We start from the raw sequence: 15,995 nt of genomic DNA, 5'->3' as shown, positions 1-15,995 counted from the left end.
CAATCCAATCTAAGTCTGTAGAAAATTAAAAGAGACCACGCCTATAAAATTTGAGCTTTTTTCAGTAAAAAAGCAACTTACACCCTAGAACACATGCCCATGCATTAATCCGGAAAACATCTACTTTTTGCAACATAAAAGTTTATTGCGCAAGAAGGTGGTAATACGCGCAATTCACCATCTCAACTTGCAACGCAACATTGTTGCGCGACAAGTTGCACGAAAAATGTTGCCCGCATTACTGGGTCTTAAAGTCTTAAAGCAGAACGTAGCTAATACTGCGAAGATCCCTAATTGTTTTATACCCTATTTTATATTATTTTATATCCTTTACTGTGTAACTGCATCCCCAAGGATAACATGAAACCTGAGCTGAACCAAACCATAGTTAGTACTCTACTAACTATGACCAAACCCAAGCCATTTACCCTCAGGAAGGCCCCAACTAACGTGTGTGAAACCACAACTAACAAAATAAAACTTTGACGGTTAAAAATATCTCTATTTGTATGAGAGATGGATTTACAGAATGTCAACTAAACGAACATTAACGACGGTCGAAATATGTCTGCGTTCGCTAGATTTCTTCTTCTTCTTTATCTTCTTCTCCTAACAATGAAAATCTTGGATTATCAACCACCTCGATGTTGATTAGTATTGAACACTGAACTCTAACGGCACTTGCGAGCTTACGTACATCACACGTATATAGTTACTTCAACTGATCAACAAACTCAGTACCGTACTCAATTACCGTACTCCTCCAAGCGCTGCAACAAGCTCTGACTATGTAAGCTCAACTAGCAAATTATTTAACGAAGGTGGGATCAGGAGATTTTTAATTTGTCATTGTTTTGATGGTGATAAGACCGGACACGCAAGTTTTTGTCATTTTAACAGAGTTAGAGCTTAGCCAATCAGATTACAGAGCGCTCTTGGAGTAGCGTGAATAGAAATCCAAAGATCAGAGAGAAAGAAAGTCCCGCTACTGAAAACACTGTATGCACAGAAACGCAGCAACGATTTTTCTAAATAGCAAAAATAGCTTATTTTAAAACGGGATTACCTAAGAGAATTGTGAGTATATCTACAACATGTTATATTTGTATGCAATAAGGTCAATACGTAATAAATGAATTTTGTTTGGTTCATTCTTTTGTTTTATTTTTGAAATTGAGTGTTTCGATGTAATGCTAAACTTAATCAACCACTTTTACCGCTATGTCAGTTGTAAAAAAGGAGTTTTCTGTAATATTGTTCCTTAGTTTGAATTTATCTGCTTGTAACAAACACTGATTTAAACTAAAAAGAATCATTGCATTGATACTTATAAAGCAACGGATCATCTTCTTCAAATTTTTACATTTACTCGCTACGGTTAAGGATGATGTTTGAGCCGTCGAATTATGTTCCAAGTTCGAAACTCAAAAGTGTGGTTGTATTTTTTAAAGTAAGGGTCGATCCGCATTGAGGACAACCTTTTTTTGTCCGAGGCCAATTTAAATGAATTTGTTCGACTCAACAAAAGTTATTTGCCCTGGTGCATCCTGTAGCTTGTCAACACTTAAAAAAAACACAACAGAAAAAATCGGAACTTGTCAATGACGCCTGTCATGAAAACAAAAGAAAGTAACAACAAAATTGTAACGGTCACTCAGTGAGGGGTCCGAGGCAGAACAGCGGCTCCTTTTTTGAAATTTGTCCGAGTCAAAATATTTTGTGGTATCCAGACCCTTCTTCATTCAGTAGTTATTCATCGTTCTTGATAGTGACGAGGCCGGATACGTAGGTTTCTCGTCATTTTAACATTTTTAGCAGTTAACCAATAAGATTACAGCTCGCTCTTGGAGTGGCTTGATCAGAAATCGAACGATCACAGAGAAATAGAGCCAAACACTGTATTCGTTTAATACTTCTGCAAAAATAGGAAACGAATTCCTTTTAAAATGGAATTACACCTAACAGCTACAAAATGATATATAACCAGGAGTAATCATGGATAGTAATAATGGATTAGTAAAGTGCGTTCGATGTCTACTAAAATAATATTTTTTATTGTACTGATTACCCAGAAATATTCAGGGAAAACTTGTGAACTTGTGGGGTGCTTTTCAGGCAGTACGAAGAGAGAACTTGACTCTCCTGGGGAAACTGCTGAGTCAGTGACAGAACTCGGCATTTGCGCTTGCCAGCAATTGCCGTACGGGGGCGAAATACAGCGTCTGTTTCCTTCAAAACACACCACAACAAAGTTTTCTGATGTTCTGATAAGTAACTTTAGTCATATTTGCAAGTGATACCTCGAATAAATCAACATAACTTAACTTACCTAGAAAACAGCCGATTCTTTAACTAATACTGGTAAGCAGCACACAGCAACACTCAGATCTTTTATTTCTTCGACCGGCTTCGTCTGATTATGCAGACTTCATCAAGCAGTTTGAACAAGGTGGTTAAGAGGAACGTATTTTATACCTTTTTTACAAAGTACAAAATCACGTTCCAGCAAGGAAGTGTACAGCGAAAAACACGTACACAGCAGTAAGCGCAGGATATGACTGACATCCTGCATTACGCTGAGAATTGTAATTTTTGGGGCTCACGGTTAATCCGTGAGCCCCCCAAAAAATTTACTACATAGATGTGCTAACGTATCGGTACACTTATAACTAACAACAGAACTAAGGTGAGGTAGATACTTGCGAATAACAGATTTGATTCAGACATGACTGCAATTAAATGTTGATTTGAACACCATTCTACTCCTACTAAATTACCGATGAGGCTTAGACAACCATTTACCTCTATTACTATAGTTAATTTCTCTAAAAGTGGGTAGCAGGAACTTGGCAGGGTTAAACCCCGAAGGTGTAAGCGCTTCCAGAAAAGCAGCCGCGTCTTGGAGGGTGTAAATTTCAGGTTTGGGTTGCAGGTCACTGATTCACCATAGCTGAAACAACCAAAAACTTTTTTAATACTAACATTATGCCTAAAAAAATCTTTTAAGCGTAAGGTTAGCATTTTTGTAAAGGTTTGGGTTGTTTAGTAAAACAATGATCTGCAACCTGCACTTTACACCCTCCGGTCGTGTCTCCTCAGACGAGATGAAAGTAGAGCTATTTCTGGCATAGCCCATAAGTTCGTAAGGCGAAACTATTTCGATATAAGGTAGACTCACTGGTTTCAGACGTTATCTTAATGCATTCATCATGAATAGCACTGACAAATTCTAGGAGAGTCTCCCGAGGATGTCATCGATAAAACGCTTGTTGAGGGGGGTTGAGGGTCAGGTTTCCAGAATACAGTTCGATAATGTCCCTCTCATGGATAGTACATAAATACATAAACAGCTATGACTGCGTAGGGACTACCCATAGAGATGCCGAATGTTTGATGCTACACATGCATCGCTACTAAATTCGGTTTTAAGGAAATTAGTTTCCAAGATTAATTAACCGAGCTAAAGGGTTTGGATCGTCGAGGGGCTAATGATCTAACAATTCCGCCCCAATTTGAACAAACAAGTTATTTCTTATGTTTCCAAACTTTTCCTAACGAGAATTACATAAGATATATATGCATGGATGCATGCGGACGGTCATTTTTAACCCTGATAATGGTAAACAGCCGAAAACGTTTGGTTTTTTACCTTTTTAAATTTTACAAAAATTACCTTGTAAATAGCATAGTTTTTTTTGTATTTTGATTTTTTTTCTTTTGGACTTTACAAGTATAGTAATGATGTTCGAAGCAACTCACTAAAATTTGAACAATTTTCTTATTAATAAAATAAGTTCTTCTAATGATTTATTTGTTACATCAAAGATCGAATTTGATTGTTTAGTTAGATAAACAGCTGGGCGGATAAGCTGTTTGTGCTTGACGGGTGAGTCTCTGTTTGTGTGTACGGTAAGTTTTTTCGACCGGGTAAAACGAAGACGTGGCCACTGACTGTGAAACCGCATGTGACAACACCTTTTCGCCTTTGTTTAGCCTGCGCATTCGAGCAGTCGAGCATCATGCTATTCATGTACCTCGAACCACTGGGAGCCTGCTCGCAAGCTAGTCTATATAGAGTAAAGCTGTCAATGACCGCGTTTCAATTGTGGCAAACAAGAAAGAGGATTTTTTTTCTTTTCTTCCACTCTTTTTACATTGGAAATCGATATGGTTGACACAACCGATTCACCTCTGATACCCATTGAATTTATTGAATTAATGAAGGGTGGAACATTCCTGCACTTTGACAGATCAAGAAAAAGTGGTATAGCTTCCTTAAAAGACCTCCAGCAATAGAGAGGGCAAAGAAAGATAATACAGTCTGTCAAACTCTTATTGCGAAACTCGGGTATTATTAATTATGGTGTCCTATTGTGGGCTCTACCTTGATTAATCACTACAAAGACAATTAACATTCCAGAAATATTGTTGTTTTTGGACTTCACGGTCTTCCAAGTTTCACAGTGATCATGCATGACATGAATTTCAATGAAATGTGGTGTAAAACCGAAAGTGAAACAAAAGCAGTTATTCCGAGAAATTGTAAAGTGAATACCGTTCACTTTGGGTTGAGGTATCTTCCCAGCTGCCAAAAGGGATTTCAACGCATGTCATGCCAAAAATGTGAAACAAGCCGAATATGATAAAAGGCCAAAAAGTAGACAGATCACACTTCAAATCTACACTAAACATGAATTTCTTAGGAAACAATAAACAACTGCGTTATACATTAATAATTCTTACAAATAAATAGCTTGAAGTCTTTTCTTAAAAGTAGGCAAGAGAGTTGGCAGAAACGACATCGGAATTAGGAAAAAGTTGTAAAACTTATGACCTTGATAAAAAGCGCGGAGAATTGTCTAGTACTAGTTCTGCAGTTAAGTAATTGGAACGTCTTACAATTTCTTGTATAATAGGAATGTATTTGAAGTTATCAGTAAAACAAGTTTATTTGCTAAGAGTGAACGGGAAACTACGGGAAGGGTCGAGATTTGATAGGAGTACACACATTTGCCCAATTGCAAGGTGTATGTATATGTTGCCGGTAAAATTGTTTTACCCTAGGTTAAATTGGTGATTCTTATTTTACCCACAATGGTTGAATATGCATATGAGGAGCAAGGATGGCACAGTCGGTTAGTGCGCGGCCTTGGTGCGAGAGGTCCTGAGTTTGATTCCCGGATCTCGCATCCTTGTTTCGACTTCTTTCCTTTCCGCGTAGCTAAATAGCTTTAAATATCCGTTAAACGGAGCACTGATGGAGAGGGGGGAGTAAAATGAGCGCACCGTCCACCTCAGGTTTGTCAGTTGAATTACTGTTACGAGTTATCGACGTTAAATATGGTTACTTTGATTTACTTTACATTTACTCAGATGATTTGAGGAACTTGTTTGGAGCTAAATTAAATCTAGGGAAAAAGAGGGTCAGGTTAGGATTAGTTTTGGTTATTATACATCGATATCAACTATGACTTATGTGTGGTGAAGGCACAGGACTATAGGGTCCGAGGTCGAGTATAGGAAAGTGCATAGTACAGTTGTTTGTTCCCTAATAATGTTGCAATGTTGAGACTGAATGAATAACCGATAACCCATTAGAGAGCTGCCTCGAAGTTGCGGCAGCGAAAGACTTGAATTTTATGATATACGTGGTATTGCCATGCATATGACTTGCTATACATCCGACCATGAACAATGCACCTAAGTTCTACCTTTTTAAGTACTTCCTGCCGTGTACCTCAAAGATAGCGCTCCTTGGATCAATTCCCTTTGCACTGATTCACTAATTTCTCCTTTCCTAACCTATGACACATTTACCTGGGGTAATGAATATTTCAACACACTTCATTACTTCGGTTGCTAAATACTAAATTTTTCCCTCAAGTAACAGAAATTTATAAATAGAATACCAGAAACGGCAGTAGATAAGTCACAAATTAAGGTTATTAAACAAACATTCCTATTCGAAATAACCTAACACCATGCGTCTTAAAGAAATTCTAAGTGTTAAAAATGATCTTCGAAGTAAATACAGACATTTAAACAATTTTCTTATTAACTTACAATGCAACGCGCCTTACCGTGGCCACCCAACAAACTTTCACATTTGACACTTACGTGTGAATAAGTCAACTCAACAATCCATGCAACTTTCAACTGTGCCAACTTTGCAAGGAGGCGTGACTTTCAATCAAATTCACACGTGCTGATTGGCGAATAATTTGTAAAGAACTTTGTTAGGTGGCCACGGTAAGGTGCATGCGTCGCACTGTAATTCTTCTCATGATTTATTTATTGCAACAAGGATCAAATTGATTTACGTATTCCAGGTGGTTACTTGCAGATAGGATCTTTGTGTTTGACGTGTGGGTCTCTCTAAGTGCAACCGAGCTTTACTTTGGCACCCTTTATAGACCACTTTCATAAATGGCGACCACTTTTTCATTCTTTGGTATTTATGTTAATTAGACCTACTGCCCTCATTTTGAAACAAATATTCTTTTGAAATTTGGGGCTAAAAAGGCTTATTAGCATTAAAACAGAAGAATATTGTATTTGGCCGCCATTATGAAAGAGTTCTTTAGATTTTCTTTTTAAGGAAACCAACACCCATTGTATCTTTTTGTTTTTCTTTCCATCGCTTGAATATGATAAACATTCACTTACTTTTGTGGTATGAATCTCAAGCCATTGCGGTGACAAATTCCAACACCCAACACGTACTCAATTAAATGGGTGTGATGAGGTCACTACGGTGTCTCAACAATATCGCCTTCCAACGTAAAACGGGTGGAAGAAGAGAAAACAAATCCTATTTCTTTTTTTTGCAACAACTGTCGAACGATAATTTGCACTTTATTTACGAAGATTGGCCTGCTCGCAGGCTCTCAGTGGTTCGATAATTCACAGTTAGTGGCCACGTCTTCCCTATTACAATAACACAACGACTGCTCTTTCACAAATCAGACTTTTAAAGACTTAAATCAGCGAGACTAAAATTTGTTCCTTTAAAAGTGCAAACAGAAAAATAGATTGGAATTTTATTCATGACCACTAAACAAAAACTGTGCGATAAACCATAAAGCTACACTTGATTTAAAACCTAGTTATCTTCTTTGCTCAGTGATTTTCAATGGGTGCTTTGTTTTTTAACAAATGAAGTACAGTATTAATAGCGCTTGTCGACTTGCTCTCAAGTCTTTAAATCATGATGTGAGCGGAAAATTCTTCTACTTTGACAGATCACGTGTTTCCGCTTTAGAGGCTTTTGCACTGCTATACCCGCTCGATACTTCTCGAGGAATTCAAAGTACGTTTTATAAACGATTTATCCAAGCAATAAATAATATCAGAAACATCTAGTGGTATTGATTTTAAAACCCATAATATTTAATAGGTAGCAATTGCTTAGACTTGTTGTCAAAATTGGGTGTGCATATAATTAGGTGCATTTCTGGACATAGAGTGGTTTTCAATTGAGTGTCGAAAAACATTAGCAAATTAGTGATTGGTTGAAAGTTCTCGCGCCATTTTTTCAACCAATCAGAAGTGAAACCAAAACTAATCGTGGCTCGCGCATGCACATTTTCCCACGCTTTGTGTCGCGAACGTGTGAATTACCTCGACTCTTAATTGTTTTACTGAATTATCTCCGTCCTTTTTGATTCGCCAAAGTAATTACTTTGGTTTTGGTTTTACGACACTCAATTGAAACTCGCTCTAAGTGGATATTAAAGCCAATATCAATGTCATCATATACCTCGCACTACTGAGAGGCTGCTCGAAATAACAATATTTCTGGAATGTTAATTGTCTTTGTAGTGATTAATCAAGGTAAAGCCCACAATAGGATACCATAAATAATAATACCCGAGTTTCGCAATAAGAGTTTGACAGACTGTATTATCTTTCTTTGCCCTCTCTATTGCTGGAGGTCTTTTAAGGAAGCTATACCACATTTTCATGATCTGTCAAAGTGCAGGAATGTTCCACCCTTCATTAATTCAATAAATTCAATGGGTATCAGAGGTGAATCGGTTGTGTCAACAATATCGATTTCCAATGTAAAAAGAGTGGAAGAAAAGAAAAAAAATCCTCTTTCTTGTTTGCAACAACTGACAAGCGGTTATTGACAGCTTTACTCTTTATAGACTAGCTTGCGAGCAGGCTCCCAGTGGTTTGAGGTACATGAATAGCATGCTCGACTGCTCGAATGCGCAGGCTAAACAAAGGCGAAAAGGTGTTGTCACATGCAGTTTCACAGTCAGTGGCCACGTCTTCGTTTTACCTATGAGGTATAGGCTACCAAAACAGACTTAGAGATGAATGCCAAAGGATTGATTTTCTCCTTCACTGTGTTTTTGGTGATTTTTTTGTTTGTGACAGAGACAACACAAGCACACGGAGGTAATTGAATATACGATAGTGTGCAATTTGTTTTGTTTACAGGTTTATTTCCAACCTTTAGCATAAGGATTTAGTCGAGAATAACAGCGGTGTAAATGTACCTGAATTATATTTTACTATTGAATTAAAACTTATGGACGTTCCGTTCACACAACTGAATTTTTTTCTTACTTCAGTTCTTACTAGTTATTTGGTATCTGGAATCAAATTTTAAAACTAGTCTGTCTTCGCCCTTTTTTGTCATCATTATTCAGCCTGTGTTCTCGCGCTCGTACTTGCTCTTTCTTCTGCTCGTCACCATAATTTCATTTCTTTTTTCGGGCTCTATCTTGCTGTATCTCTCTAGTTGTTTTTCACTTATATTTCGCCCGTTTTCTCGTGATCTCAGTCGCTTTCTGTTTCTTTTTTCTTTGCACACTTTTTTTTTTCCTTTTCAGTTGTTGTAGCTTTTTGTTTGGTTGTACCATAGTTGATAGATGTAGGCTGGTTATGAAACTCGACAAGTTTCCTTGTTGCATGTTTTTGTTCGCTTTTTTGCCCTTGACCCTGCACAAACCAATAACCAATCAAACGCTTCGACTAATTTATTCGAAATTAACTTGCGAACCTAAAACAAAAGATTGTGCAGGGTCACGGTCGGTTCAACATCTTATTGCGACTGTATTGTTCCTGCTTTTGAAATTCCCAGGGTTTCATAACCAGTCGCAAGATTAACTATGGTTGTACGTACATGTCTTCCAAATTTTTGAAACACAGTGTCAAAGGCAGTATGCTGGCCATGTAACTTCCTCCTAAAAGACGCGGGTTCCAGCAGTGCAGGAAGCCCGGTTACTAAAATTCCGCTAGTAAAACTTTAGGTTATTCAAGATGATACTTTGTCTCTAAAGCTCTCCAGATCTCATATTACGAATTGGTTACGTCTATGAGCTTTGTCGCAGTGTTCAGATTCCTCTTTTCTGCATGGTCTGTTTATCATCTGTTTGGTGTTCACCCCCTTCATAGACTCTTTAATCCTTCTCATATTGTTCTCAAAAGATGAGTCCTGTCTGAGACGAGATGTAAAGGAAGAAATCACAAAAGAGATAAGGACACGACTGGACATTTTGTCCGCAAAATCAGTATGTTGCGAAGGTGGTAAGTAAAATGGCGGTTAATTGACATAAGAGTACTCCCGCTATCCTACCTTGTTAGAAGCTTACAGGCCCTGCCCCTGAGGCTTAATACCAGAAAAATAAGTAGGTCAAGGCACAATGCAGGCCATAAGTTTTAATTCCCCCCAGCTCTCCCCCGGGTTATACAGTGTTGCATTTGAATGGTTTCTGAACGCAAGACAAGGCCATCGGAGGTCTGAAATCTTAAAACATTCTTCAGGGAGAGTGGGAAGTAGAGGGAAGGAATCAACAGGATTGAAAGATAGACTTAAAAAAAAAAATGTTTGTTAGGTTCTGTACTTGTTTGACGAGTGTCCCAAGGGCTTATTATCTGCATTGTGGATGTAAGAGATAATTTTCTTAGGTCACAAGAGAACGGAAACCAACCAATTACCTGCAGGAAATGCCCTGAACACTTAATTTTTAGTTAACTGCAACACAGAAGCTGGCATGCAAGCAGCCATCTTAGTTTTATCCATAAAAATGCATTATCCACGACATATCTCGGAATGATGAAAAACTAATGGGCCATTTTAGTTATCAGGCCGATGAATGAAAGTGAGGCTGCCGGTCATCTCGTTTTGATTATTGAAACCTTTTTAGTTTGCAGCTCTGGAATCGAGAAGCTTTTCGGAAGTTAGATGTTGTAATGTAAAACAAGTGCAGTTTTGTTACAGTGTAATGGTGATCAGAAAGGAGATACAGTCAAAATTATAGACGTGACAAAGCTGTGTGTGACATGCGACCTACTTATCGAAAAGCTTTTAAATATCTTAGCACCTATGACAGCTTTGTACTGCAACACTGAACCAAAATATTTAACCCGAAGGTCGTGGGTTCAATTTCCACCCTGGTCAGAGTTTTTGTCTGTCCTTGTGTGGGCCCATTTCCATCAATAGGGCTAACGCTCACATGGTTCATATGGGGTAGAAACTTAGCACTTCGCATTACTCTCTAATCAGTTAAGTCTGTTCAAAATATTTAAATTCTCATTGGTTGTTAACTTACAGTAACACGATTTTCATGAAGTTAGTCAGTACAATGCAGGGCCAGCGATAACCTCACTGTCATTCGTAGCCCAGGTAAATCAACAACAACAACAACTCTAAAATAGTGATTAAAAATTAGACTACGCGCGCTTCCAGCGAGGAGCCGTCCATCGTGCAGGATCTGATCAAAAATGGAAAAGGAAACATCAATTAAAAAATATTTAATATTTTTTATTTATGTCAGCTTGCTGTCCACTACGCTGGGATAAACATGGCAACTCGTGTTATTACGTGGAAAAGACTGCAACCTCGAAATGGCACGACGCTCACAAAAAGTGCCAAGACATGGGAGCTGATCTCGCCAGAATCACATCATCAAACAAAAACCATTTTATTGCAAACCTGACGAAGAAATATAACATTAGCAAGGGACTTGGAATATGGTTTGGTCTTCAACGATTGGCTGACTCCAAGTTTTACTGGATAGACGGTATCCCATTGGAGGGCCATTTCCAAGCGTGGGGACAAGGGCAGCCAGACAACAGTGGCAGAGAAAACTGTGGTCACATGAGGGGACTCGTAGATCAGCCTCCAGGTCAATGGAATGACTTGCCTTGTTCGTTGGGAGCAGGATATGCTCCTTACCCCGATCTGATTTGCGAGAAGTCCATATCGTACTTCTAGTAAGAGTAGTGCAGCTCAGTAAAACTGGTTTCAGTTATCAACGCTTATCGTTGTTGTAGTTGTTTTATTTCATAAGGATAGAGTAGTTGTAGCATGTTGAATGAAACAAATGAGGTCATAATGTGATGTGTCTCAATAAACTGATGTGAAATCTTGTACGTGTGAGTCATTCCATTTTAAATTTGGTTTGGTGGGTATAGAGAAAGATTCTGAAGGCTTCTTTCGTTTCATGTTCAAAAAGCCTTTCCTCCGTATCTCCTCATTGAGAGAGGGTCTCCTATACCCCTTTGCATGCAAAAAAACGAGTCACGAATAATATCCAAAATTCTTTCACGTTCACGCGAAATTCGAGACGATCACGTTTCACATGAAAATAAAAAATAAAATTCACGAATAAATATTTTCACTTCTTGTAACCTTTCTTTAAAAGTTTTTAACCTCGGAGTTTGGCTCTTTGATCGAGTGGTCATCTAAATCGTAAACAGGTCTATGTGACCTGCAGAGATTCCAACCCCCTTTATGTTTTGAAGGAAATTAGGAAAGTTTGCAAATTTAGTTTCTCTCAAGTGGCATTCCCTGCATTTTTACACCATTTTTGTGATATTCTATAAGGTCTTTATTCTTACCACTGCCACTACCATTTTTGGAGCTAAATGGAGTAGGAATGACGGCCTTACGAGTTTGCTCAACACAGGGTGTTCAATGGAGAGATCTGGACTGGGCGAGACATAACAGGAAACTCCTGAGGATACGTATTAAACGTTTTACATTCAGATCGCAAAAAAGTACTTAAGATAAGCAATTTTTTCCTTGTTTTCAGAATTTCATGATAATTCGGGAGAATCTGATAAAAATCGGGAAAGCGGGAGGGAACACATCAAATCGGGAGACTCCCGATCAAATCGGGATCGCGGGAGGGGTGGAATCTCTGGACCTGTCCTTGTCTGAAGGAGGTACATTTCGACTTTTAACTAATGCGACCCTTTACTACCTGTAGTCTTTTCCAGAGTAAGAAAAATAATCTAAGATTTGTGTGTTTGTGCGTCTCGGTTCACCGTCGTTCGCTGTAGATGACTATTTTCTACTGAAAATTCGATTGTTAGTCTCCTGAGGTCTTCTGATTTGATGTAACGCGAATGGCGTTTTAGTGGATCTTTAAACAAAATGTACCTTTATGAGAGCTCAAGAATGGAACGTCAATTCCATAAACAAGACAGGCGGGGAAAAATAAACATTTTGAATCTTCAATTGCATTTTCGATCGGCCGTCCAGCAATGATATATAGTTCGGCTAAATATTTAATTAACTGTGATGTTGTATATAACACTGAAACCAAATGGCAAATTATGTGGTAACTTTGTCTGGTTGGATATGGGTTTAACCAGGAGCCCATCTGGAGCGTGCAACTTCCATACAACGTCTGTGAAACGGCATTTTTACAAGTAGGTTTATTTTTGGACTATCGCTTCCCGCGAATTAGGTCCAAAAACAAAGGCAGTTCCGGTTCGGTGACCCTATAACGTCAGCTTAATTTCTTGTAATTGGTCATCGGGCTGCGGGAGTCTCATTCGCGGGAAATTCAATCTAAAAATAAATCGGTCTGTGAAAACGCCGCTACACGAACACAGTAGAATTGTAGGCTCCGTTTCATGGGTTCCTGGTTTAACAAACTCATTGAAGGAATCGAACACCTTGAATGCATCTGTTTTCATTTAAGTCGGATCTCTGTTGCATAGCTGGCTTTTTATATTCATTTGCACTCAACTGTGCACAGTCTTCAGGTAAAAAAGAAATTTGGAAAGATGGGAATTTGTTTGGGAATGAGTACGAAATCTTGAGGAGGACAAACACGTACCAAAAGCAACCCAGTTTACGCTCACACAGCGTCTAGTTTCGGTAAAAATCTATTCGGGAAAGATGGTGGGCTACAATAGGCCATTTCCGAGTTCAAGTCTGCCTCCTCGTCAAAGCGAGTCTAAGTGCGAAGTTTTTGTGATGTTAATTAGTTCTACTTTACATATGAATGAAATCTAAGGTCGGGTTCTATTGGGATCGGTTGAGGCGGTTGAGGTTTCCCAATAGCACACTTTTCCAACCGTTTCGGTTGAAACGCGGTAACTCCTGGGAATAGTTATTACCAGACTTTTCAGCGTTGACAAGTTGGCTAGAGCCCGCGGTCGACTTTAAATGGCCCGCGTAAACGACAGCGGTTGCTGCCAATGCTATTTCAACTTCAACCTAGCTTGATGCCGGTTGAAAAAGTTGATCAACCAAACCAACCGAAAACGTTTTTTTCCCAATAGAACACGAAGAAACCCAACCAACTCAACCAACTAAAAACGGTTGATCCCAATAGAACACTACCTAATTTTCATAAGAAAAACCGCACTTAGACTCGCTTTGAAGAGGAGGCAGACTTGAACTCGGAAATGGCCTATTCCCGAATATCCGAAGTCAGACTTTCTTTCCAGACATTTCGGAAAAGTAGTGAAGAGTTTGAAGAGAGCGTAGAAATGTCAAAACCACATTAAGAACGCTAGAATTTTATTCTGCTGCGTCGTAAAGAGTCAATTGAGATATTGAAAGTAGCAAAGTTTGTTTGAGAATCAAATTTTAAGCAAATGTCGCCTAGTAAATCTACGGGGAAAAAGGACAACTAATCATTGTAAAATTTTGCTGGAACAGTTTCGGACGAGGGAAAAAAACCCACCTCGAAATTTCTATCGACGTGAAATTTATCTAGAATACCCGAACATATAAATATGTACGGCAGCTACAAACTACAATCCTGGCCGGAAATAATAGGAAAATTTGCTACATTTGTCTCAAACTCTTTCTCTGCAACATGACCCCTCGTGTATTCCCACCTTTAGGAATTTTACCAAACGACGACGGCTACTACAGCAACGAAAACGCCAAAAAGCAGTAATGTTATATTGGGTAATTATCGTGCTGCACATCCGGCACGCATTTTTGAACATTTATCTCCCGTACTCGTCAAAACAACAGATAAAAGCGATCCATTTTCAGGTTTTGTCGACAACGTTAACAAACAACGGTGAATTTTTCCTTCTCTGTCTTTGCTTAAAATCCGTATATACCAATCTGGTTGTAGCATACTTCGCCCATGTTGTACAACATAAACAAGATGGAAACATCGTGAAACACTTAATTAGAATAGGTCAAACTAATAGTTTGAAGTAAAGTTTTCGTCGCCGTAGCCGTTGTGGTTTAAATTCCCTATTATACGGCTTGTGGAGAATGAACTCCGGTCGACTCAAGAACGCTGGCACTTTTTTGGATTCATCCTAAGATTTCCTATGGCAATCAGTAGGGGCAGGAATGGGAAATATTAAACAGGCGAAAACAATGGCTTCAAAAAAAGTATGAGTTGTCCATTTTTCTTTTCGAGGCCTTGAGTTTCCTCTTGCCCACAATCTGCTTCTGGGTCTCCTTTGATGAATTGGATATCAACGTGGTAGAAATCAGCAGCTTGAACGTGGTTTCACACGCCCCTAACAACGCTTGTTTCATCGAGCATTGTGTCATTGCACACTCTCAATAAGTACACTGCGCAAGGACAGATACTTGAATTCCGTTGGACGAATCTCCATCCTAATTTTGAAACTCTCTGGTTGGTGTGTATAGGCGAAGCTTGCCACCATTAGCAATAAAACAAGGGCTTCGGACACTCCGAAGGCCATAAATACTTTCGGACTAGCTGAGGCGGCTGGTCCATCTTGGTCACTGTAAATGGGATGAGGGCAATGACCAGCAATCTGCTCGAACACTGCTGACGAGTTTCTGCAGTTGTCTGCACTGTTATGCAGTATAACCATTTGAAATATGTTTGTGCTTGATGCAAGGAAAAAATTATTTCCAAAGCCTTCAAAGGACAATACGTGAACTGGAGTTATTTCATTTGGCAGATTAATAGGTAAAACCTCGTCGCCATTGATTCTAAAATGGACAACATCCTGCTGTAAGGAATCACAAACAGCTACTACGTCTAACATCAACTTGAACAAAGAGATTCCACATGGCTCATTCAAAATTGTCAAGGCCCTAGTCTTGCTGCCTTTAAGATCAAGAGCAACGACTGTCTGGTTTACACAATTAGTTATCAGTTATACAATTTATGGAGAGCTGATTTAAACGGTCGTTGAATTTCCTTAAGCACTGAGCGAGAAACTTTGCCACTTGACAAATAAAATCTGCCGATCCTCTCAACCCTTCAATGTTCATAACCCTGTGAGACGTACAAGAACCAAACACTATGTTTGCAGGCAAAGAGTAGGGCATGGAGTTGCCAATGTTGCGGTCTGTTTTATGTGGTGTATCATGGTTTGGTGGGTAAATACTCTTAAATCCGAATTTAAATATTAAAAATATGATAATGATGATGATGATGAGTTGGTAGAGCATTGCATCAGCATCGCAGAGGATCATTTCTCTCTTTCGACCATTATTATTATCATTATCATTATCATTATCATTATTAAAATTATTATTATTATTATTATTATTATTATTATTATTATTATTATTATTGTCGGACACAATTTATAGCTGGTGATGTAACGAAGATGCCAGCTGTTCGAAACGTGTGAAATACTTCGAGTTTTGATTGGTTTATTGGATTGTCTCCATCGTTTTTGATTGGCCAACGTAATTTCTTTGGTTTTAGTTTTACGACACTCGATTGAAACTTGCTCTAGTATGTATTTACAAAGAATTTAAAATTATTGTACCAAGAAAAAGAGAA

General features: G+C 38.6%; 1 protein-coding gene across 1 annotated transcript; it reads left to right on the top strand.

Annotated features, from left to right (window-relative positions):
• The first annotated feature begins 8,321 nt into the window (after positions 1-8,321).
• Positions 8,322-11,230, top strand: LOC137976953 (perlucin-like protein). Its single transcript, XM_068824267.1, has 3 exons — positions 8,322-8,406; positions 9,442-9,540; positions 10,791-11,230. Exons 1-3 carry the CDS (start codon positions 8,322-8,324, stop codon positions 11,228-11,230), a joined length of 624 nt encoding a protein of 207 aa, XP_068680368.1.
• The last annotated feature ends 4,765 nt before the right edge of the window (positions 11,231-15,995 follow it).

This window comes from Montipora foliosa, chromosome 11 (genome assembly GCF_036669935.1).
Source record: "Montipora foliosa isolate CH-2021 chromosome 11, ASM3666993v2, whole genome shotgun sequence".
In the NCBI taxonomy this organism is placed as follows: Eukaryota; Metazoa; Cnidaria; class Anthozoa; order Scleractinia; family Acroporidae; genus Montipora; species Montipora foliosa.
Note: the sequence above shows the minus strand (reverse complement) of the source record. Positions and strands in the feature narration are given on the sequence as shown.

Excerpts from the sequence above, each read along its gene's own strand:
- LOC137976953 (XM_068824267.1), top strand. The coding sequence starts at position 8,322 with ATGAATGCCAAAGGATTGATTTTCTCCTTCACTGTGTTTTTGGTGATT. Across the intron at positions 8,407-9,441 it reads GACAACACAAGCACACGGAG|ATGAGTCCTGTCTGAGACGA; the intron begins GTAATTGAATAT and ends TGTTCTCAAAAG. Across the intron at positions 9,541-10,790 it reads ATCAGTATGTTGCGAAGGTG|CTTGCTGTCCACTACGCTGG; the intron begins GTAAGTAAAATG and ends TATTTATGTCAG.